The sequence below is a fragment of the Leuciscus leuciscus genome (assembly GCF_965113295.1).
Source record: "Leuciscus leuciscus genome assembly, chromosome: 19".
In the NCBI taxonomy this organism is placed as follows: Eukaryota; Metazoa; Chordata; class Actinopteri; order Cypriniformes; family Leuciscidae; genus Leuciscus; species Leuciscus leuciscus.
Genome location: NC_138743.1, coordinates 4,789,488 through 4,814,745, shown reverse-complemented (window position 1 = coordinate 4,814,745; position 25,258 = coordinate 4,789,488). Strand labels below are relative to the sequence as shown.

Genomic DNA, 25,258 nt, shown 5'->3' with positions numbered 1-25,258 from the left:
TTTATCTGCTACCGTCTGCTTTACTTATTTACGTTTGACACAAAGCGCCATGCAGTGCTGAGTACATGCACAGACCAGCAGGCCAAAGACATAATCAGATTCAACATCCAGACATCCTGAAACTTAAGTTATCTGAAGAAATGTGGGTCTTGTATGAGAGTTGTAGCTGGTCGCTAGAGTGTTGCTAAGGTGTTCTGCCTCTTTTTATTATGATGCTATGCTGTGCTATGGTAACTCCATCAGGTAACATAACCTCTGTTTCAGCTGTAAAGGTGTCAGACAGCAGAAGAGGAAGAGGACGAGGACAGATACCTGGCTCTGAGTTTAGACTTTGTATTGATGATGGGTGAGATGTGCTCTTTGAGGATGATGTTGGCACAGAAATCTCCTGGTGACTGTCCCAAACACCCTAAAGAAAGTCAAAGCACAGACACAAACCATCGGTAAACAAGCTGAACATCTGGATGGACAGTAAAAAAATGATCAAAATGAAACAAATGACTAAAATGCAAAGAGTATATTTGATGTTACTGAGTGACGAATTGTTAAAAAAAGTATTTACCAAACTGTGACACAAAACCACTATTTAAGCTGTTTTTTCCCCCCTTACATTATAGTCTTGGCTGGTGGACAGATCTTTCCTGCTGCCAGAGAGCTGAAAAATAAACATATTGGGTTTCATGTCTGGTTTAAGTTTGGGCTGATTTGCATGATGAATGTTTGCTCACAGACGTAGTTCAGGTCTTACCCGAGGTATATTGGGTGAACTGAGGCAGCGTTTGGGAATCTTTCCTTTATCTGTCAGATGTTCCCTCACGGAAACCTCCTGAATTCACCAAAATACAAATACGACATGTGAACGTACTTTATAGCATGTAGCAAAAAACCAGAGCTTTTATGTTCTTATTTAGACAGATTGATACAATACTGCATGTACATAATTAGTATTGTATGGGTGGTATATATGCCTAAATAAGAATATAACAGGTCCGGGGACCATGACGCATGTCAGACCTGTCTGAGACGGTCCAGCGTGAGGATGTTGTCCACGGCTAACACACTCCTCAGGTATTTCTCAATGGCGGCTTCACTGGCGGTTCCTAGGTTGTCAGTGCTGGTGGCCAGTCGGGCGAGCATCTCCCTGTCCTCAGAGCCCTGCATGTCCTGTGAACAAACACACACACCAGTTCCTGTTACCAGTCTCACATAGACTCAATATCAATATCGCTCAAAAGTTTGGGTTTCAGAAAGGGGGGTGGGGGGTAAAAAAGTAAGGATGCATTAAATTGATCAAAAATGACAAAACATATAATGTTATAAAAGATTTCGATTTCAAACAAATGCTTTTGAACTTTCTGTTCATCAAAAAATCCTGGAGCTGTTTTCAACATTGATAATAATCAGAAATGTTTCTTGAGCATCAAATCATCATATTAGAATGATTTCTGAAGGGTCATGTGACACTGAAGACTGGAGTAATGATGCTGAAAATTCAGCTTTGGTCACAGGAATAAATTACATTTTAAAATATAGTCAAATAGAAAAGTTATTTTAAATTGTAATAATATTTCACAATTTTAATGTTTTACTGTATTTTTGATTAAATAAATGCAGCTTTGGTGAACAGAAGAGACTTCTTTCAAAAACATTAAAAAAAATCTTACTGACCCCAAACTTGTGAACAGTAGCATAGAGTCTAAAATATATAGTCTGGTCAAGAGACTGTGTTGCTCATGTGCTTCACGTACCCCTGGGATGTTCGAGACGATCTCAAACGTGACTCCACAGCCGTGAATTGAGCTGCGGTGAGACATCCTCCTAAACAGACTTTGAGCAAAACCCTGCAGGCCAGAAATCAGATCAATAAAAAGCAAAGCACAAAAATAACATCATCAATTATAGACATGATCATATAAACTGTCACACCTGTCGTCCGGTGAGGTTCACACAGATGCGTTTGCGTAGGACCAGCTGCATTTGTGCGGGATGACTGAGCAGAACGATGACGCGGATGGTGAGGTAAACCCTCTGATCCGGCCCTGTTGCTCGATTTAGCTCAGGGCTGTTGTGAACGGTGCAGTCCCATGATGCCTCTGCCTTCACCTGTGAGGAGAGAGATGACTCAGACATCACAAATCAAAGCTTTTTTTAAACAGTTTTTTAATTCAAGTAAATACATTGCATCCAGATATGCATCGTTGTTCTCTTTTTTGACATTATGAGTGGTTGCTAGGGCATTGCTAAGGTGTTCTAACATGTGTTTTAACATGTTGCTATGGTGTTCTGGATGGTTGTTAGTAAGTTAAGGTGCTTTCAGTGTTTTTATGTTGCTGTGGTGTTCTGAGTGGTCACTAGGGAGTTGCTAAGGTGCTTTCAATGTTTTTATCATGTTGCTGTGGCGTTTTGGATGGTTGCTAGGGAATTTCAAATGTGCTCTCAGTGTTTGTATGTTGCTGTGGTGTTCTAGATGGTTGCTAAGGAGTTGCTAATGTACTCTAAGTGTGTTTATGCTGCTGTGGTGTTTTGGATGGTTGCTAAGGTGCTCTCAGTGTTTTTATGTTGCTTTGGTGTTCTGGATGGTTGCTAGGGAGTTGCTAAGGTGCTCTCAGTGTTTTTATGTCGCTGTGGTGTTCTGGATGGTTGCTAAGGAGTTGCTAATGCACTCAGTGTTTTTATGTTGCTGTGGTGTTCTAGATTGTTGCTAAGGAGTTGCTAATGTACTCTGTGTTTTTATGTTGCTGTGGTGTTTTGGATGGTTGCTAGGGAGTTGCTAAGGTGCTCTCAGTGTTATGTTGCTGTGGTGTTCTGGATGGTTGCTAAGGAGTTGCTAATGCACTCAGTGTTTTTATGTTGCTGTGGTGTTCTAGATTGTTGCTAAGGAGTTGCTAATGTACTCTGTGTTTTTATGTTGCTGTGGTGTTTTGGATGGTTGCTAGGGAGTTGCTAAGGTGCTCTCAGTGTTATGTTGCTGTGGTGTTCTGGATGGTTGCTAAGGTGCTCCCAGTCTTTTTTATCACGTTGCTATGGTGTTCTGGATGTTTTTACTCTTTTATTGTTAATTTCCTTTTTCATTTGGAAATGCCTCAAATTAGAAGAAATGGTTTTAAATATCAGATATATTATGATTGGCTGTAATATTGTGGCATATCAGTTTTAGCGGGGGCAGGAAAAATGACTTGACACTGGAAACTTCCGATTGTATTTCACAATATGGGATATCATGATGCAGAATATTGCTCACCTCACTCTCATGGAGTTTGACCATCTGTAAATCTATGAAATCATCTTTATCTTCTCTGTTCAGCACAGCATCCAGACCTCCAGCTAGAGGAGCCGACAGATGATCATAGAAGTCATCAGCTGTAGATGACAGACATAACGATTCAGGATGAGGATGAGTCGAGAGAAAAGATGAAAAGCTGAACCTGATGTAAAATATCTTACTCAAAGTCCCTGTGAGATTTTGTTCATATTTAAGTCATTTAAGAGAAATTCACATTTTCATGGCTCTCTGATATCAGTTAAAGCAACACTAAGGAACTTTTCCTCTTCGGTCGCCCTACAGGCTGGAAGCGGAATTGTCCATTACCGCTGTCGTAAATAATTTCGCCGACCGTCGCACGCACGCTCGCTGTTTATCCAGCACCGGCTTTGAATGAACGACGTCCACAGACTAGGTAGAGTATGTTGCATGATTTCATGAAAGTATGATGTATTGCGACATCAGAAACGAAGAAAAACTAAATAATGACTATTGTAACGCTTGACGTAAAGCAAGTCAAATTTGTAGTTTTCTTATGTCTCATTTGAACTACAGAAACGCGACCCGGTTTGGCAAACTTGCATAGTGTGTTTATAGCAGATATAGAGCTGCAAAGCGAATCCAGAAGTGCTTTTCACTCTGTTATGACTTGATGAACTACTGATACGATTTTGGAAACATTATTTTAAGGTATTTTTTTTTACTTTGTGTTGCTTTAATGGTCACATAACATCAGGGCTATTATTGTTTACTAAAACTAAATTAGCAAAAATGTTCTGAATAAAGCTGAAATAAAACACAAATGATAAGTGAACACAAAAAAAATAAGTATAAATTGAAGCACTAAAATTACTAACTGGAAATAACTAAAAGTGAACTAAAACTAAAAATATTAAAAAATCCCTAATAAAAGCTACAAATATTTACCTCTGAGGCCCAGGAAGATGACTGGGATGTGGTTCTCCATCCCTGGCACAGGAATCCTGCAGGAACAGGGACCAGACAGTGAAAATAAGGCTCATGTGAAGAATCAGCACAACAACATTCCTATCAACCAATCAGATTGTTCGATTTTGTTCTAGAACTTGAACTTTAAGGCTGTGACACCAAGCTGGCGTCAAAGAACTAGCAGCGACAAAAGCCGACTGTGTTGTAGTCTCACATCGGCTGCGTCTTGGACAAACCAAAAGGACTACACGCGACTGTCAACTAGCATGTGCGTTCTGTGCCTGCATGTAAGAAAAAGCCACTCAACATTTTCACTGGCCAGAATTTTGACAATGATACCATATTTTTTTATATGATCTCATAATTTGGTAAATTAGGCTGCTGTCACTTTAAGACCTGACGCACAGATCCATTATACTGTTACACATGCGTTTTCTTTCTCTACTCTTTACGTTCACTTAAAACAACTGTTAACGTCTGTTTACATGTGAATACATTTACATTTACATTTAGTCATTTAGCAGACGCCTTTGTCCAAAGCGACTTACAAATTAGGACAAAATTCAGCGAGTCATCATAAAGAGGCAAAAGCAACAACAACGCAAGAAGTGCTCAAAATACGAAGTTCAGGTATTATTCAGAGTAGCATAAGCCTGATAAGTGATGTTTCAAAGGGAAAGGACTTTTTTTTTTTTTTTTTTTGAATACTCACCAAGACCTGCATTTTGACATTATTTTGTAAGTATTTGACTGTTTAAGTGTAATAAGAAGCGAGAAACAACTCAGTTCTGAGAGGCAGCTTTATGTGCACGCACCAAAATCTGCGGGAATGAGTCAAATTATACACAATAAGCGCAATCCCACGCCGAAATTCAAGCTCTATAGACCTTATGTAGCCCCGCTCCTTTTAAGCGCTGCGCTCATTGTCTTTTGACTTCCGGTCTGTGTTTTCACAGCGATTTTGCGTGTTTATTAATGAACGGCTCATTTTAAAATCTTCCCGGTCGACTGACATTTGTTAAGTCATCTGCTTTAAACATTACAGTCATGACAACTTTCGTTAACTTTACATTAAGTAAATCCACTTCAAAAGCTAATTACTCCTGGACAGCAATGCCATAGAAATAGGGTGACCATATTTTAGTTTTCAGAAAACAGGACGGGGGCGTGGTTTGGGAGGCGTGGTTAAGGGGTGGGGGCGTGGTTGGGGTGAATGCATCAAAAAATACTTGACAAATGCATTCACAACCTTGCAACTATGTTATTGTACTTTAATACATAAAGTAGCCTAATACATCCTTTCCATTCAATGTTTGGCCCGCAACAATAGAATAGCCTACTATTAAAAAAAAAGTTTAGCTTTTAACACCTTTTACATGACACTATTTCTTTTCATGGCCATAGCATAGCTTAAAAATCTACCACTAAAATAAAAAATCTACTACACTATTTCAGTAAAAAAACAATTTCAATCCTCCTGATGTTCTCTTGTAGCCTTTTCTTTATGTGGGCTTCTACTTCGCTAGCACCTTTATTTGACACTGACAAGTACGTTCCAGCTTTGCAGTTCATGCATTCTGCTTTACACGGATCCCGACCGAAACGAAAAAAAACAGGAATTTTCTCTGTAAATTATCTGTGAATTTACATTTGGGCTTTTTTTTTTTTTTTTTTTTGCTGTTAGCTACTTACATCTTATCTCGCACTTGACCGTAAACTGAAGCATCGACCGTCGAGTCCTGGTCGAGTCACGCTGCTAAAATTGAAATTCTGTGTCTGTGAACGTAAAGTCCGCCTACTTTGATTTGATTGGTCATTTCAAATATTCTGACATTGAGGAGCAGTGTGACAGACCAATGAGGCTGAGATGAACACACACAAACACACAGTGGCTTCTGTATTCTGACGTGCTCTCTGCTTGCCGCTGCGGATTGAGGAACGCGCTGATTATAACAAGACGGGGCGAAGCCGGTTTCATATGTTTTGTGTGCAAAGGCAAGCATGTATTTAAAGTACACGCTTAATGGCCCAATGAAAAATAATGAAAACCAGGACATTTTCATCACTTTATAAAAAACAGACAGGACGGCCAGGACAGGACCTGAAAACAGGACATGTCCTGGGAAAACAGGACGTTTGGTCACCCTAATAGAAATATACAGAGCGACCGCAAAATGGAAGTTAAAAGACAATATTCTAAAGATGGCGGCACCCTCATTTCTCTGGCGCATAAGGTCTATAACACCAACAATATTCATAATCCGGAGCAAATGAAACGAGTGAGTGAGGAAAGAGAGAGAGAGAGAGAGAGAGAAAGCGTCGTTTTGGTGAGTCACGGCCCTTAAAAGGTGGTTATGGTTAGATAGGGTTAGTCCTATGATTGTTTGAATGGAAAGATGTTCTAGAAGCATCAAAGCATAACATATGAACGTGGAAGAACTGATGTGCATCTACCACTCCGCAGGGGCTCCTGGGATACCGCTGCCAGCAGAGGGCACCAGTACAGCGTTTCTCTCCTCTGTCAGTGTGAGACGGCACTCCAGCAGCTGGGACTCGCTCTCCACGTCCTCTTCTGACTTATCTACACATGTCAGAAGATAGATGTTTTCATCAGTGATGTTCCCTGAATCTCTGATACACGTTTGATGGTGGATTCCTACCCTGCTTGCCAACAAGTTTCTGGAGACGCTGGTCCAGATATTCCTGTCGTTCAGTTAGAGCCATGAGCCACTGGGCCCTGAGTCTCTCCAGATCAAACTCCTACAGGGAGAAACATGCAGAAAACACACTGCTATATTAATCACACACAGTTCATATCTACCATACTGTACCGCAAGTCTCTTCTGCTCAACAATGCTGCATTTATTTGATCAAAATACTGTAAAAAAAAAAAAAAGTAATATTGTGACATTTTATTACAATTTAAAATAACTTTGGTATTTGATTATATTCTAAACTGCAAAGCTGAATTTTCTGCATCATTACTCCAGTCTTCAGTGTCACATGATCCTTCAGAAATCATCATTATCATGATTATTATCAAAGTTGAAAACAGCTTAATACTTAATTTTTCAGGATTCTTTCGATGAATAGATAGTTCAAAACAACAGCATTTTCTTTAAATAGAAATATTTTGTAACAATACATGTCTTTACTGTCACTTTTGACCAATTTAATGCTGAACTATTACAATAAATATAAACAACACATTTCTTTAAAAAAATAAATAATAATCTTACGGACTCCAATTATTTTGAAAAAAATAAGAGCTATAATAACGCAGCTTCATTAACATACAACCATTCTACATTTACATATCAGCTCACATTTACATGATGACCGTGAAAACTCCACAAAGGTTCACAGAGGTTAGCCAATCATCACAGACATCATTTACATATTTAAAAAAGCCTGAAAATCATTACCTGATAACTGTCCACGTCTTTATCTCCCACCTTCAAAAACAATACAGAAAAACTTTGAGACACGATTCTGATGTTGACCAATTCAGATTCTGTTCTAAATGAGGAGGCGTGAGCCTGCGGTTAGTAATTAGCATAAGACACGCCCATATAAGGGCTTTCAGCACTAAGCTTCCTTTAGCTCTCTAACAATACCAGCATGCATGGTGAACTCTTTGACTAAAGCCAAGTGTGCAATTTCCAAAAGTAGTTTTATATAGGCCTCAACTACGTGTGACCAGCTAAATCATTATGCCGAAATGATCATTTTGGTTACATATTAAGAATTAAACTATTAAAGTTGTAAACTATTTACTATGTTATGCAAGTGGTATAACTATTAATAATGGCGTATAATGGCATCAGGGCTATTATCATTAACTAAACTAAAACTATTTAAATTAACAAAAAATATCTTAAAGCTGAACTAAAATAAAATACAAATTAAAGATGAAAAACAAACTAAATGTCAGAAATGTTTCCTCTGTTACTAACTAAAATAATTTTAAGTTGAAGCACTAAAATTATTAAACTGGAAATAAATAAAAACTAATACACACACAGACAGACACATTCAAAATATTAATAAAATGTATAAATAATACTATAATAAAACTGCAAACAGAACTGATCATTTACTCTACATATTAAGTGTTAAAATATTAAATTAAATTATACAATAAGATTTATTGTAGGGTAACTTGTCACTTAATGTAAAAAAAAAATGCATATAAAATCTTAATGCATTAAATATTTTGGAGGTTATCTGCTGTTTTAGTGTACGTCTGGTTTGAGTTGGTTCAAAACATTGAATCAGTTTAAGTGACTTGTTAGTGAATCAAGATTTATGTGTGAAAATATTTCACACCCAGATTTAGTGAATAAGATCCAATGATGTAAACAAAAAAAAACACAGTAAAGAAGTTTTCACCGTCTGGGTCTCTGTGCTTCTGCCAGGTCGAGTCTGATGGACCTCCACATTGCCGATGGAGACGTTGATCACAGACTCGGTGATCAGAGGCATGGTGCCGGAGTCCTGGACCGAACGAACCTCCACCTGAACACGCCTGGACTGACCCTGACACACACATTCATGAACTGCATCATCAGCACACACTGCACATGAAGCTCTACATCTCGTCACTATCATTCACATCCACACAGACCTGTTTAAGCTGAAAGATTCCTCCAGTGCAGATGTCCTTCGCTGGCTGAACCTCCACCGGCACAAACTCTCCAGCGTCGTTCAGCTCCAGGATCTGCACCCAGAGCTCCAGCCGGCGGGTCACTTCACTCCACCTGCACACAGAACATGGAAAATGCTCATGAAAAACTACTGACTTATGAATTATTGACTGATATGATAAAAAATGTTAACCCATTTTTATCATTTAACGGCATATAAGCATCGAAGTCTATAAACTCAAGAATAATACTATTTTAAATACTAATAATATTTCAATTGTATACATTAATTTAAAAATATTATCTCTACAAACTAATAAAACGCCTTTAAAATAAGACCGAAAAACTGAGTCATGATTCTGATGTTGATTATTCCAGATTCTGTTCTAAGGAGGCATGAGCCTGCAGTTAGTAATTAGCATAAGACACGCCCAACCATCTCCATATAAGGGCGTTCAGCACCACGCTTCCTTTTGCGCTATAACAATAAAGCCAAGGGTGCAGTTTTCAAAAATATAACAACACTGTTTGAAACTATTGTGAAAAGCACTTTACAAATAAATTTGTCTTGACTTACGTTTTAAAATAATCACAAAATTTTATGTATTTTGCTTTTCATCATAGTTCAGGGATTCCCAAAAGTTTGTCAAACCTCTTCGACCCAAGTAGCCCTGAGATTTTAAGTCAATATTTGAAATATTTTAGCAAGTAATTATTAGTATTATATTTTGCCTGTTTAAAATAAATATTTCAAAATAAATTATTTGACATTAATGTTGGTTCATAGTCACATGAATGCATAGTGACATGCAGGTAAACAAAGAAAATATTAAATTTATATTTATTAATATTTTACTAAATACTATTTTAGTAAGTGTTTTACTTTGAAGTTATATTTGTTTCTCTGTCTCTCTCTCTTTTTATTTTTAGTTATTTTTTTTACATTTTTAAGATGCTTTCCATCAGCTCAAGAACCCCAGTTTGGGAAACCCACAATCATCTGAACATTGACTAAATCAATTCTGCTGTCACAGAAATGGACAGTAATACATATTATGTTTCATCTGTGTTATAAAGGCAGGTGTACCTCTCTCTGAGAGAGCGAGTCTTCGCCTGAATCACTCCAAGGTCCCAGAGAGCCAGATTCCTGCGCGGGTTTGCCTGTTTGTGGCCAAAGACCTCAACAGCCACGGCTCCCTCCATCAGAAACTCCAGGAAGTCTTCGGTTACGGACACTTCCAGATTCTACAGATGCGGAAAGAGATGATGACCAACACAGTTTGTACATAAAAGGAAAAGAAAAACAAGAGAGAAACAAGATAGAGGACAACATGTTTAAAGCTATTTTTGTCTGGTTCCCTCAACAAAAAGCCAACAGGATTTTTGCAGAAAATAAGCTCTGTGACCAACAAGAGTTTAGGATTCTTAGGCGTTTTGTTCATCATGATCATCTTCACACAGTTTTTAATGAATCCAAAAGCCTACACACAGTAATCTAAAGTTAGGCTATAAACGAACTACAACACGGTCAACAGTGTCACCATCACTAAGCAACAAGTTGGACAATTTTAAGTAAGAATAGTTTGAGATTTTAAACAGAACATGGCTAGGAAAGCAGAATAGTGAGTAGATGATTTTTTCCTGTTCAGCATTAACAGCTTTAAAAAAAAAATTTTTTTTTAAATCACAAATTTCTTAAAGGAGCCAATTCCTTCACATGCTATAGGAAATGTCCTATTTCCCACTTCTGAATTCGTAAATATGAGTTTGTCGCTTTTAAGTGCTTTGTTGATGGAAATAACATTCACAACCAAGCTTTAGACATTGATACCATAGGGAAAAACTGCCATATAGATAGTTTTAATGTGATCTCATAATTTGGCAGCCAGTATATTAGGCTGCTGTCACTTTAAGACCTGACGCACGGATCCATTATACTGTTACACATGCGTGAATACTGTGTTTGTGTAAATACTCAGCAAGACTGGCATTTTTACATTATTTTGTGTGTATTAAGCACAATAAGCAGTGAAATGTAACTCAGTTTAGTACTGAGAAGAGGCTTTATGTTCAAACACTTTGGGTTTGAGCACAAAATCTGCGGGAATGAGTAAAATGATGCGCAATACGCACAATCTAACGCCGAAATTCAAGCCCTGTAACAGCACAAATATTTATCTGGAGCAAATGAAACGAGTGAGTGAGGAGAGGCGGGTTTGTGTGTCACTCACTGTCGGAGAGTTGAGAGAGAGAGAGAGAGAGAGAGAGAGAGAGAGAGAAGCTAGTATCGTGTATCTGTGGAAAATGAGTATTGAAAGCGTTTCAGATATTTCAGTATCGATATGTATCGAAAAATCTATATTTTTGACAACACTACATTGTACTTGGTTTATAATTTCAGAAGCCTTTTTAAAAGAGTACAATTGAAAAATGTATACATTATATATAAAATTCAACCCGCCAAAGTGTCTAGTTAATGTCAAGCCTTGGTTGTCAACCATATCTCCTACTATACAGTTTTACCACGCCATCTAGTAGGTCAGCTTGAGAACAATTCTGGCATTTTGGTCAAACACAGGCTATTTTCAATGTGTATAAAACATACAATATGCTTCATATGGTTATTCTTCTTTGTAAATATGCAATTCTTTAATGAGAAGACAAGGCGATGCAGCTGTTGTGGAAAAAACTCTGGAATCAAAATGATCTCCGGGTAGTGAAAATGACTTTAGAGGGCATTCATGTCCAATTTCTGACTGGGAAACTGGTATTTACGATAACTCGGACTGCACGCATCATCCCTGCAGGCCTTCATGAGTGTTTCACCTTGCAGTTGTCGAACAGCACCAGACTCTGAGGCTCTCGGCTGCTGGGAGCGCTCAGCCCGACCTCTGGAGCGATAAACACCGGCTCCTGCTGCTCCCAGAAGTGATACTGGCAGAACACGAAGTTCGAGAGGTGCTGAGGTAGTCCTGTCGCCTGCACCACCTTGATCTGCAAACAGAAAACGTCCTACAACTCAACTACAATTTAGACTTTTATAATTAGCGTTTTAATTCTGTGCATAATGATTGCTACCCTGGAAATCCAGAGTTCTCGGCGAGAGCACAAGTTGAATTTGCTCAGCGAGTTTACTCTGGCGTTGAGTAATGATGCTCATTAAATATGCGCTTGTATCCGAGCTGCACCAATCACATTGGGTTATCTGATATAGGCGGGCCAGAGGCGAGCTAAAGATGACGACGGCGCTGTGACGTCGAAGTCATTAGTAAACATTGCAAGATGGCTATGGATGAACACCAGTTGTTTGAAACGGCTTTGGCCGCTACAATGAACGAGTTAGACTTGGCTTTTTATCTAAAAGAGGAAGAGAAGACGCCGCTCGAATCCTTCCTTTGCAAGAAGGGCGTTTTTGCTGTTTTAACGACCAGATACGGCGAGAGTCTAATCTACCAGTTAGCTCTGCTGGTAGCTAAGCGTATGTTGTGATTGGTCGTAGTGTTATCCAATATTTGAGATTTTCAAATGCACGCTTGGTGCCGCCCCTCGAGCTGGCCGATTTTCATTAGTCGACGCCAGACCATTAATCTTTCAGATTTAGGTCTGGATTTCCAGGCTAAATGATTGCATGTTTGATTGGAGATTTCCTCTTCTAACTGACCATGCATGTAAGTTTGCGTTCTTGCGTCTCGCCGTCAGGACTGATCTCAGAGTCTCCGCCCCCCGTCTCACGATCCTCTAGTCCTCCACTCAGACGCTCGACTTCTACATGAAGACGACCTGCCACCTACAAACACACAAAACCAGCGGTTATTAATCAATTCCCTTGAAGTTTGTCAGGACTGTGACAATGCATGAACTTAAAGGAACAGTTCACCTAAAACTGAAAATTGATTTACTTGCATAATTTACTCACCCTCAAGTTGTTCCAAACCTGTTTGAGTTTCTTACTTCTGTTGAACACAAAAGAAGATATTTAGAAGAATGTTGGTAACCAGACAGTTGACAGTAGCCATTGACTTCTATAATAGGAAAAAATACTATGGAAGTCAATGGCTACCGTCAACTGTCTAGTTACCATCATTAAATATATTAAAATATCTTCTTTTGTGTTCAACAGAAGAAAGAAACTCATATTGGTTTGGAACGACTTCAGGGTGAGTAAATGATGACAATTTTTTCATTTTTGGGAGAACTATCCATTTAAGGCAAGACACACCATGCAAAAAAAAAATTTCTGGGCTATTTTGCTTCCATTACATGTCGTCTTTTAGACTAGTGGAAGGAAAAGATCCAAAATACACATTTAAGTGTTTATTTTATTACACTTTACCGTTTGCATCTGTAGATTTCAATTATAATACATATCTTTAAAGGCGGTGAGTTTGAGTCAGAAATCTCCACTTTAGCAGCTTTACAAACACCAAACTTATTCCCATCAGTATTCTGAAGGTTTTTACAGAAGGGTTTGTTGATATAACATTTTGCATGATTTATATATAAAAACATGGTGAAAACTGTTTTTTGTTTGTTTGTTTTTCTGGCTATTTTCTGATTTGTGGAGTGATCAAAATAGTTATCCAAAACTCCTTTCTGTAAAAACCTTTAATATGTCAACAAAATGAAACAAATTTGGAACCTGGCTTTATCCAATGTTCGATTCTGGAAGTGTTTACTTAGTGCCTCATTTCCATATTTAAACACAATTTCAGAAAACTTGTAATACAAAAAATATATGCAATTCTTAAATGTAATCAATCAATATATTAGTTAAAGGGGACCTTTTACAAAGTCTTGATTTTGTTTTTGGGCTCTACTAGAACAGGTTTTCATGCTTGAATGTTTAAAAACACATTATTTGTCCCATATTCTCCATTGTTGCAGCTCCTCTCTTCCCAGTCTGTCAGTAACGCTTTGTTTAGTTCCTGTCTCTATGAAGCCCCTCCTTCTGAAACGCACACTGTGCTCTGATTGGTCGGCTGGAGCAGTGTGTTTTGATTGGTCAAGCGCTTCGAGTGTGTTTGGGAAATGTCCCGCCCCTTACCATAACCACCAGTTTAACACACTACTACTAACTCAACCAGGCCCCGCCCCTTTATTCTGCGTATGAATTATTTAAATGAGGAATATTGTGACGTGTTTGTTCCCGGAAGAAACTCAAGACTACAATGGAGGCGTTTCAGGAGTTCAGAAACACTGACACTGATATAGAGAAGAACTCCCGCTGGAGGGACTTTGTGCTTTGAAACTTTGCAGAACTTTTTCATGCTCAAACACAAAAGAAAGATGAACATGGAAAAAAGCATAAAAGGACACATTTACTTTTTTTATCCTATTCACCTGAGGTGTCTTGCCTTAAGGTATAAAATATGATATGAAAACAATACCCTTGCCTATACAAAATATCAACATCATAACTAATCTGTTTTGTACATGCCTCCCCCTTCTGGTTGATGACGGGTACTGCGTACTGCAGCTTGACGTCGTACAGCAAACAGGACAGGAATACGTTCGCCACACCGATCAGACTGTGATTCTCCTGCTCGTCGAAGAACGGATCGGCACGCTTGAAGTAGGAACGCATGACCTGAGCACAGACAGCAAGGATGAGATGAACACGTTTATGCATACTTCATTCATGAAGATTTAATATCTCCAATAAAACACGAAAATATAAACATACACTCACAAATATATATTGTGAATGTATGTTGTGAGTTTCAGCAGCTTAACAAACTTTATATACAGTATATAGCCACTACAGATGCTTCATTAAAAACACATTAAATAGTGATACTGTACAGTAGCTGCATTAAAGTCCTCATGTGATTTGACATACAGGATTGTCCTCATCATGGTCTTTCCACTCCTGGTAGAGATCCCTCATGTCCACCAGCCGGTTCTCCATCTTCTCCATGGCCCAGATCTGCTTCCCTTTGCCCTTCCTCCTCACCTCCACCGCCGGCTCGCTGAGAACCGTGTCCCGCTGCAGAACCGAGAACATCAATCTGTATTAAAGCAGCACTTCAATCACCCTAACCCAGAATTCAACACGGTCCTCTAATGTAAAGTCCAAATCATTCCCTGAACCACTTTCTACAGCTTTTCAGTGAAGTTCTTATGTTTATAAAGACTAAACTCAACAAGAACAATTTCCAGCTGGTGAAATATGTTTCAGAATTAAAAATAATTTTAAAAACACACTACCGTTCAACAGTATGGGGTCAGTAATATTTGTTTTTGAAAGTCTCTTCTGCTCACCAAGGCTGTATTTATTTGATCAGAAAATACAGTAAAAACACTAATATTGTGAAATATTATTACAATTTGAAATAACTGTTTTCTAAGTGAATATATTTTTAAAATGCAATTTATTCCTGTGATCAAAGCTGAATTTTACTCCAGTCTTCAGTGTCACATGATCCTTCAGAAATCATTCTAATATGATGATTTGCTGCTTAAGAAACATTTATGATTATTATCAATGTTGAAAACAGTTGTGCTGCTTCATATTTTTGTGGAAACTGATAATTTTTTTAGGAATCTTTGATGAATAAAAAGTTCAAGTGAACAGCAACTATTTGAAACATACACACACACATATATATATATATATATACATACATACATACATACACAAATACACACACACACACACACACACACACATACATACATACATATATATACATATATACATACATATGTATATATGTATGTATATGTGCTAAATAGATATAAATAGTGTGACAACTGAATGAATATAATCATTCAGTTTAGTCATATATGGCAGTTTATCACTATTTTTCGTCTCTTCAAGTAAGTTTTATTAACTGTGGCAAACATGTCATAGTTTCCTAACAGTTGAGTGATTTATGAATGCTTGACTAAATCCTCCAAAAGAACCTTTTCAATTGAACGGTTGACAAATATGACGTCACTGAATGATTAACTACATCGTGATAGTTAAACAAACTCGAAATAAAAATGTGACTGGATGAATGCTTCAACAATCAATCCCACGCACACACACAGAGTCTGTCCTGACCTTGCGGTTGGCGTTGAGGTTGGCCGCAGGAATCTGCAGTGTGACGTTATATTCTGTTTTCTTGTTGAGCTCTTCAGCGATGAATCCAGCCTCCTGCACCAGCAGATTGGCCTTCACGATCTGTTCTCTGAGCTTACGCAGACTTCGGCTCATCAGAGCCTCCCTGAGACCACATGAAGCATGAGACGCGGCACACAAACACATACCAGATACTTTCTGTGGTGTAGAATACAAGTCGAAACGCACTGGCGTTTACGTTTACATGCACAACTTTTGGACTGAATTCATTCCGATTGATGAATCTGAACGTAGTGTTTATGAACGCTAAACGTGATCGGGTTGATGTGCGCGTTTTTATCACAAGCTTCAAATCAGAATAGATTTAATGTGCACACTGAACGATTATACAGAGTTTCCTGCTGTTTGTGCATAATAACCATTGCTTCGTTATTAGTTTTAAATAACGGACTTAATATTTATCCATTTCTGGTCATAATTTGGAGACAATGAGCATATGAACTGTTGTGCCTTGATGCTTATATGTATCATGTGCCCAAAACCAGTCGTCTGTGGAGGAGAATCTGAAACAAGGACTGGTGGGACGTTGTTCTGCTCCACTTCACAGTCAGACACTCATTTATATGACACTTTATTCAACAGAAGAACAGCTCGTTCCGCACATCATTACGCTATTTCAACGTCATTGCACACGCGCGGTCCTTTCAGTTTCGGTTTTCAATCCGATCAAGTGTTTACATGTTCTCTCGATCGGATCAGAAAAGGATTAAACCATGCAGCCCTTTCAATCCGATCGAGCTCAATCGGACTGATTAAGATGAAGGCTTTTCCGTCCGTTTGAGCCGTCAATCCCATTACTAACAGATCATTTGGTTGCATGTAAACGCAGCCACTGAGGTAAAGCAGTTTTCCCACCTCTCCTCGCTCCACTGGCGCAGTCGGTTCTGTGAGAAGGCCGAGCTCATGTGGAGACTCTCGCTGCTGTGGTGATGCTGAAGAGGAGAGCCCTGCGTCTGCAGCTCTGATGACAGGCGTTTGCGCAGATGCTGCAGCTCCTGCTCGTACATCAGCCGCTGGCGCTCCAGAGCCGAACGCTTCTCCTCCTCGTGTCTGCGCTCCAGAGAGTGAAGCACGGACTGCATGGGGTCTGAGACAGACACACAGAGACATTTTCACACATACATATATATACACATACATATACACATACACACACACACACATACATATATACATATACATATATATATATATATATATATTAATCGCGATTAATCGCATCCAAAATAAAAGTTTGTGTTTACATAATATATGTGTGTACTGTATTATTTTGTATATGTATGTATGTATGTATGTATGTATGTATGTATATATATAAATAAAATACACACATGTATGCATATATTTAAGAAATATTTGCATGTATATACTGTATATATATTTATACATCATTTATATTATATATAAATAACACATTTTTCTTAAATATATACATGCATATGTGTGTATTTATAATTATACACAGTACACACACATATATTATGTAAACACAAACTTTTATTTTGGATGCGATTAATCGTTGTTGTGATTACAATACAGAGCTAAATTAATTAGCCTATTATTAATTATACAGCATGACGAAAATGTCATAAGTTTTCATTGACTAAAACTAGACTAAAATGCCCAGAATAAGGTTGACTAAATATGATAAAAACTAAAAATGACATTTGACACAGGACTATATATATATTATAAAGGCCCTTGCAAACTGAGTCCGAAATTTTTGTAAGCGTTTTTTCGTATTCGTGATTCGGTGGCTCTGAATTGTCAAAACACCATTTAAAATGCTTGCTACGGATGCGGAAAACGCAGAAAATCGAACCCGATCCGAATTTTTTTATGACGGACGAAAGTTTCGGAGGCAGTGTGTAAGCGTGATTGACATAACGTGAGGTCATATTTATTTTTTAACGTGCGAAAATTTCGGACACGAATTTCACGGCCTTAAGACTAAAGTTTAAAATAGCTGGGAAAATGAACACTACTTTGAAAACGCTTATATTGATTGTAACAGTTTGTCCGTTAAGCGACATGTCCCTCACCATTGCTTCCCAGCGCTTTCATCATGACTTCTGTCTGTGCAGACTCGAAACTGAAGCTGGTGTCACTGGAGCCGTGACTGAGCCGGTCTACGTCCACATCTAGACACTCCGGGTGAAGACCAGCCTTCATCACACACCCTTCCTCATCCTCCACGCCAACACGATACATGTTAGACACGCTGATCCTGAGAAACACAAAGAGAAGACACCAGTCAGTACGCACTTTTACACACAGGTTTTTGACTTTGTTTTTGAGAGGTCATTTAAGGGGAGACACCCCAGGTGAATAGGAAGAAAAAAAAAACCTTAAATAGAAATAGATTTCAGCATGAAACTTCCCCAGTTGATTACTGACATTAAGACAAATACCTTTTGTATTACAAGTTTTTTGAATATTTATGTTTAAATATGCAAATTAGGTAGCATCTCATTAAATATGCGCTAATTTGCTAATATTTCCAAAAGAGAAATCTTAACATTGAATAAAGCCAGATTCAAAATTCTTGTTTCATTTTGTTGACATATTAGAGTCAAGGGTTTTTACAGAGGGGATCTTGGATATCTCTTTTTATCACTCCATTAATCAGAAAAAACTGACAGCAGCCATAAAAAAAAATCCATTTTCACCCCGTTTTTAGGTATAAAATGTTGTATAAATCAGAATCTGAATGATATATAAACAAACTCCTCTGTAAAAACCTTAAGAATATAGATAGAAATACAACTCGAAAGTTCGGTGTACGTAAGTGCTGCTCAGAGTATGAAAAAAAAAACCATTTTGAGAAAACGGCCTTTAAAGATTTGACATCAGCCAATGAGATTTCGCTTTTAGAGTTAAATGCCCCATTGTACTTTCACAATTGGTTGCTGATAAAAAAGGAAATGACCATATTTGGATCCGACAACATTGTACAGGAGAGAGAGAGTATGTGATGACAGGGTGCAGACAGCGATCGCGGAGCAGCATGATGATTTACAACGCCAACTTTTGTTGAATTTAGGATAAATCTACATACGCAAATAGACAAAGTGTAGGAAAATAAAGACCTAAATGTGTATTTTGGACTTTTTTTTCACCACAAGTCTGAAAAAGACATTTTATTGAAGACAAATAGCACAAAATCTCAAAATTGACCAGTGAAAAAGTTGATTTTTTTTTGCCTGCCGTCTCTCCCCTTAAGAAGAGGACACATAAAATGGCATCTTTGAGATTTTAATCCACCAGTGTTTTTATTTGAACAGACACCAAATCGAATCGCCTGATCAGACACAATTAAACCCAAAACTGGCACTTGACACGAGTGTAAATGTGTCTCGCTGACCTGAAGAAGTGGTTGTTTCCCCAGAGGATTCGGTCCCCATGATGCAGCTGGACAGGAGACGAGATGACCGCTCCATTCACACACGTGCTGCACACAGAGACACACAGTGTATGAGTCATCACATGTACACACACTCTTACCATCACTGGCTATAGAGCAGAGACGGACTGAGACATATGAATATGTATCATACAGAACATCAACATTTTAGGTTTAGACTTTAGAGCTTATTTAATAGTGTTAATGCAATTAATGTAGGTTTACACCCTGTATAAACAATATAGTTTAGTTCATTATAAATATCTTATATAATTTAACTTTATAATTTTATCTTTGTCATTGTTATATTCTTTTTTTAAATTACAATTTACAATTTCTATACAATAATTATGTTTTTAATATATATATAAAATTATAATAATGTTGCTTTGCTTTAAATTTAAGTTTATTTTCAGTTAACATTTTATTTCAAGTAACGAAAATGTTTTTTCATGGCTTTAGTTTTAGTTAACTATAATAAACCTGTTTGTAATTTTAGACATCATTTATGATGTTTTTTTTGCTCATAATTCTCCATATGTGTAAATCAGTGTGTGTGTGTGAGAGAGTGATTACCGAGCGTTTCTCTTCGGGGTGAGCGTGACTCCCGACTCTAGTTTGATGTCGATGACACAATGCTCCGACTGAATCGCCAAACCACACAATTGAATGTCCTGAGAATCCGCAGAACCCACACGAGTGTGTTCCTGTGCACACACACACACACACAAATGGAAATGCAACCCTTCAAAACATGTTGCTTTCAAATTTAAATCATTACAGCAGATTTACCATTTATACATGCATATACATGTGTGAATTGTTATATATGAAATGTTCAAGCTGAGAAGGTAACACTAGTTTTCATTAATTCGTGTCTGTACCTTTAAGTAATACACAAGCAGCTCGTTGAGGGCGGGGTCTGCGTTCAGATTGACCAGGAAACATTTATCATCAATGACTCGGATCCCAGACGACTGCAGAGAAATTCCCAAACTTTCCAGCTGCTTCTGTCGCTCCTAAAGAACCAGACACATTCAGTTCAGCGGACAGAAGCCATTGTGTGATTTGCTGACTGTCCTGAGGAGTTTTAGCATTTCTTATACAATAAAAAACAGACAAAACCCCCATAACCCACAATTATAACAAAAAAGATCAACAATTATACACCGTAAAAAATGCACTGTAAAAAACAGCTAAAGTGCTTTAGCGCCCGCCAGCTTTTTCATTGGCGTATTTTTGAAAAAAATAATACTTTTAAAATACTCTTCGTTAAAGCGTTATAAGCCATGACCCAAGCCAATCAGCAAGAGTTGAATCATAACATTACAAACTTTGATTTGAAGCAAAAAAAAAACAAAAAAACAAACAAAACACAAATCTTACTAGAATACAAAAGTACTTCACACGGCTTTAGTGAGGGAAAGAACTACCGTCCGATAAAGCATTGAGAACGGCATAATCGAATTAAGAACAATGAAAAAATATAAAACTACTAATTTACAAATGTTTATTATTTTTAAATAAAAAAAATATTTTACGTTTATTGCAAAATATGCATAAATATGGGACATAAATATATACACAGGAGTGGGCTAAAGAGATCTTTTGGAGCATGATGCTTGTTTCGACTCTCTGATTGGTGTAATTTTCTGTACTGCATCATGGGTAATGTAATTTTTCACTAGGAAATCCACAGATAAACACCATTATTTTAAAAATATGCTTAAATAATGCTGGCTGATGGCTTCGACAGATCGAATGCCTTCAATTACCAAACTCGTAGCTTTAAAGGCTTATTAGTTATCGTTCAAAATCATTTCCTAATGGAAATTTTTACTTCTGGAACTCAACTTTAGCGCCAGTTAATCAGGAAGTGAGGATTTTGTGGATGGAAACGGTGCTTTGTTAAATTCGCAACTTAGGATGGAAACATCGCTAACGTGACGTCAGACGCACATCCAGCATCTTGTGTGTTTAATACCTGTGCGATCTCCTCCGTCTTCCTGAGTTTCTCCTCCCAGCTCACCATCATCTCCTGGATCAGCTTCTCAGACTCCTCTAGTCTGTCTTTCAGCTCAGGAGCTTTCATTGACTTCACACACAGAAAAACACTTTTTGAATGCACTAGAGGTCAAAGTTCATCTCTTTAACACAGCAGACAGGTGTCAGCGTGACGTACCTCAGCCTCGGTCAGCTGACTGCGCAGTTTCTCCACCTCTTCTCTCAGCTCTCTGATGATCCTGGCGTTTGGATCTTCGTTAACCACAGCGTGATTGACGATGCTTTTGGCCCGGTCGGCGTACCGTAGCGTGGACAGAGTCTCGTCGTAGTTGTCGGCCGCTGGACTAATCGTGGCAACCATAGCTGTCCGACTGTTGCCTCCTAAACTGTCCTGACATGCAAAAAGAAGAGGAAATTACATCAGAAAGTTGTTATCTATGTCAAGACAAATCTATGGCATCTTTTCCATAACAACAACTCAAATAGATGTGTTTTTGTGTACTTTTCGGATCTTAAAAGAGCTGTTGAGTTTTTTTGTGTTTCACAGAAAACATAACAGCATACAGGGACTGACTGACATGATGAGAGTGAGAAAACAATGACAAAATCTTCATTTTGAGCCAACCTACTCCTTGAAGACTAATAATTAGATTCTTACAAGGTGTGCAGTGTTAAAATAACACGTATCGTCACCTTCAGTAACCATGTGAGCACCGAGTCTCTGTAAGGAACAAATTTACTCTTGTTTCTCCCTGCGCCCTGCTCCGCCAATGCCGAAATCACCAGTCCGAGAGTTGTGAGAGACCTGAACACACACATTAGCACAAGCATACACTGAAATATGTGTAAATGACAGTGTGTTTGTGTGAAACCTGAAAATATGAAGGGATAAACTAAAATAGTGTGTAAATGGGCAAATATCAGATGATTAATCGAATTAATTAATTTAGGAACAGCAAAACTCCCCAACTTGATATAAAACAAATGTGTGTGTGGTTCACTATACTATTGGGACAAAATGGGGGGGAGGATATTGGGAAATTTTTGGGTTTATTTCAACCAAATTTTTATTTTATTTTGTAAAAAATATATTTTTACACTATAAAACATGGAAACCTGTGAGTGTGAGTGTGTGTGTGTGTGTGTGTGTGTTTAACCTGTTAATGTTGCTGCCTTCTTTGAGTCTCTCTCCTCCAGCTCCGGTTTTATCCGCTCTTTCACTGCCGGCCAGATCCACCAGACTGAGTTTACTCACCTTCTCTCCACTCGTCTGAAAGAAACATTCATGACTATGACAATAATACACAGTAGATCTGTCTTTTCTTTTAAGTCGACATGAAATGAAAGTTGCAACCGAATTTACTAGCATATTGTGATGCATTTTCAAATGAAACGACTATTAAAAAAAACAAAAAAGAAGACCAGTAGCATGCATTAAGAAAATAACTAGTGTGAAATTTGATTTCATACCGACTTTAACTGTGATATTTTTATTACTATTTTAATCAGTTTTTATTTTTAAAAATTAACTTAATTTTATAAATTATATATTATATAGTTTAGTATAATTAACTAAAAGTTGTATTCATTTTATTGCTTTTGTCATTTTTACAAAAATGTTTCCCGTCTACATATTTTTTATTTATTTTTTCAGTTATAGTTAACAGTTATTTCAGTACATGAAGTTAAACTAAATGAAAGGAGAAATGGTACTTTGGCAACTAGCTGAAATAAATAATACATTTTTATATTTTATTTTGGTTAAGTTTATCTTCTTTCAAGTAACGAAAGTTTTGTATGGTTTTATTTAACTATAATAACTATAAAAAAATTGATTTTTACGTGTTCTGGGGAAAATGTGAGTGATGCAAACATTTATTTAGAAAATATAAATATCTATCTATATTCTAAATTCAGTTAGTGCCCCTAGTGTTGCTAAAATAACACACTTCACCTTTCATTAAAAGGGTTTAAAGGTGCAGTAAGCGATTTCTGAGAAACACTGTTGGTATTTGAAATCAACCCAATCAAACACACCCCCTTCAACAGTGTTTCTCAGAAATCTCTTCCTGCACCTTTAATTTGATGACTGAGAGATCTGTGTCTCACCCCCGTCTTCAGGTCTCTGAGCGTGTGTGTTAGAATGATGTTGAACACGGCATGTGACCTGCTGCTCTCCTCGTTCATGTTTGTGGCCGCCACAGTGCGGGATTTATTCCCCTCCGACATCAGAGACTCGATGTCCTGAAAAACAAAAGAAGGACATTCACAAACATACTGTTTTAGCACTGAGAGCATTAGACTGGATATTCATGAAGGTGTTGGAAGAACCTTGTAACTGGTCACAGCGAGACGGGACAGACCGTCTACATACGGCCCCATCACATTATGCTCCCGGACCCTCAACGCCTGCCGGCTCCTGAGAGAAACATCACAGCAATTTTTCATAAGAGCCAACAATATTTGCAGTACACAATGCAAAATTTAATTCGAGCATATTAAGCATTGTAATTGTATAATTTTTACAGGTTTTTCATGAATGCCGGAAACCTAATAGCAAGAAGCGGTACTTCAATGGTGGCAAAATGGGCTTTCAATAAAACCTGGCAGCCTATGAGGTATAAAAGAAAAAAAAAAGTAAATCGGTGCTACTCGACTAAAACTAGGAAAAAGGAGAGAAAACTACCAATAGGGCGGAAAACTTCAACACCCATAATGCACTGGGCATGTTGGCATCCAAGGCCACGCCCAGTCTGCTCCTATAGGATAGGCTTGACCAGAGTCAAATAGTACCCTGCTTTAGTAGGAAAAACTTCTTAGCAAACTTTTAGTCATAATGCTGTCGACTTGTATTGTTCCCGGGTGCAACAATTCATAGAGTAAACATTTAGCGGGAGTGAGTCACTTTCAGTTTCCAGTGAAGAATTCGGCATGTTGTAGGCTGTGGATAAAGTATCGTAAACATGGAGAGAACGCTGTGATGGGAAATCAGAAAAAACTCCATGTTTGCAGTTAACATTTCAAATGGAAGACTACGTATGGCCAAATTGTAAAATAATGTGCATGTAGTTGTTCATCCTCACCCTTTGGGATCTAGAAGGTCTCGGACCTTCTCGTTGTAGATCTCCATGAATGAGACCTCCACGGTGAAGCTCTCGCCCTCCCTCTGCTCCCGTACGGTGCGCTCAAACAGAGAACTGCACAGACGCGGGATCAGACCCGGCTGCTCGGACGTTCCCATCATCGTGTACGACTTTCCTGAGCCTGCAGCCAATCAAGACAAAGAGGGAACAGCGGGAACCAATCAGAGATCAGCTCTTTGTTTAACCCAATAAAGCAAAACCGTATCACATTTGATACATACATTTCTAATTTGCTGAAAAACATGATGTACACAATCTACTACATGGCATCTGTCAATCATTTTTATCAAGTAAAAGGTCTTTTAGTATAATTGTACAAACGTCCACCTTCAGTTTGTGGTTCAAGTGTCTTCCTAATGTGAAGACTTTACTGATTTTTAAAAGGTAAAAGTAAGAATCACTTTTATATTGTTAGTAATATTTCAAGGTGAACACTTGATTATCCATTACATTGTTTTTCATTCATGCTAAAGTGCATCAACTATGATCCATCAGGCTTTTGAGGAACGCTTATTTGTTCATCTCTCAATCTCCATCGTATTGCATTGCATTACATGCTTTAAAACTCCAGAGTTTTGATCATAACACTAAGCATTTGCATATCATCTCGCTGAGACATATTATTGGGAGATATAGAGAGACGACTGATATTTATATGACTTTATGCAAGTATCTGCTATACTCTTATAAAGATCTCATTTATTTACAAGCTATCAGAATTTCATA

At 37.9% G+C, this 25,258-nt stretch overlaps 1 protein-coding gene across 7 annotated transcripts in view; it reads right to left on the bottom strand.

Moving 5' to 3' along the window:
- The window catches only part of kif13bb (kinesin family member 13Bb), a 43,488-nt gene that overhangs the window by 10,109 nt on the left and 8,121 nt on the right, over positions 1 to 25,258 (bottom strand). For 6 of the 7 annotated variants that reach the window (XM_082147114.1, XM_082147112.1, XM_082147109.1 and 3 more), the window contains 31 exons: positions 24,473 to 24,653; positions 23,721 to 23,808; positions 23,499 to 23,633; positions 22,547 to 22,659; positions 22,083 to 22,194; positions 21,568 to 21,780; positions 21,370 to 21,480; positions 20,270 to 20,404; positions 19,962 to 20,092; positions 19,347 to 19,433; positions 18,025 to 18,209; positions 16,838 to 17,069; positions 15,905 to 16,067; positions 14,696 to 14,842; positions 14,294 to 14,443; positions 12,518 to 12,643; positions 11,683 to 11,850; positions 9,944 to 10,101; positions 8,838 to 8,970; positions 8,603 to 8,749; positions 7,636 to 7,665; positions 6,871 to 6,970; positions 6,665 to 6,791; positions 4,190 to 4,245; positions 3,242 to 3,360; positions 1,927 to 2,103; positions 1,749 to 1,841; positions 1,015 to 1,164; positions 749 to 826; positions 611 to 655; positions 313 to 409 (listed from right to left, as the gene is read on the bottom strand). In XM_082147114.1, coding sequence (XP_082003240.1) covers positions 313 to 409; positions 611 to 655; positions 749 to 826; positions 1,015 to 1,164; positions 1,749 to 1,841; positions 1,927 to 2,103; positions 3,242 to 3,360; positions 4,190 to 4,245; positions 6,665 to 6,791; positions 6,871 to 6,970; positions 7,636 to 7,665; positions 8,603 to 8,749; positions 8,838 to 8,970; positions 9,944 to 10,101; positions 11,683 to 11,850; positions 12,518 to 12,643; positions 14,294 to 14,443; positions 14,696 to 14,842; positions 15,905 to 16,067; positions 16,838 to 17,069; positions 18,025 to 18,209; positions 19,347 to 19,433; positions 19,962 to 20,092; positions 20,270 to 20,404; positions 21,370 to 21,480; positions 21,568 to 21,780; positions 22,083 to 22,194; positions 22,547 to 22,659; positions 23,499 to 23,633; positions 23,721 to 23,808; positions 24,473 to 24,653 — 3,987 coding nt within the window. Of the gene's footprint in view, positions 1 to 312; positions 410 to 610; positions 656 to 748; positions 827 to 1,014; positions 1,165 to 1,748; positions 1,842 to 1,926; positions 2,104 to 3,241; positions 3,361 to 4,189; positions 4,246 to 6,664; positions 6,792 to 6,870; positions 6,971 to 7,635; positions 7,666 to 8,602; positions 8,750 to 8,837; positions 8,971 to 9,943; positions 10,102 to 11,682; positions 11,851 to 12,517; positions 12,644 to 14,293; positions 14,444 to 14,695; positions 14,843 to 15,904; positions 16,068 to 16,837; positions 17,070 to 18,024; positions 18,210 to 19,346; positions 19,434 to 19,961; positions 20,093 to 20,269; positions 20,405 to 21,369; positions 21,481 to 21,567; positions 21,781 to 22,082; positions 22,195 to 22,546; positions 22,660 to 23,498; positions 23,634 to 23,720; positions 23,809 to 24,472; positions 24,654 to 25,258 lie in introns of those variants that run through there. The other variant, XM_082147115.1, reaches the window with a different exon arrangement.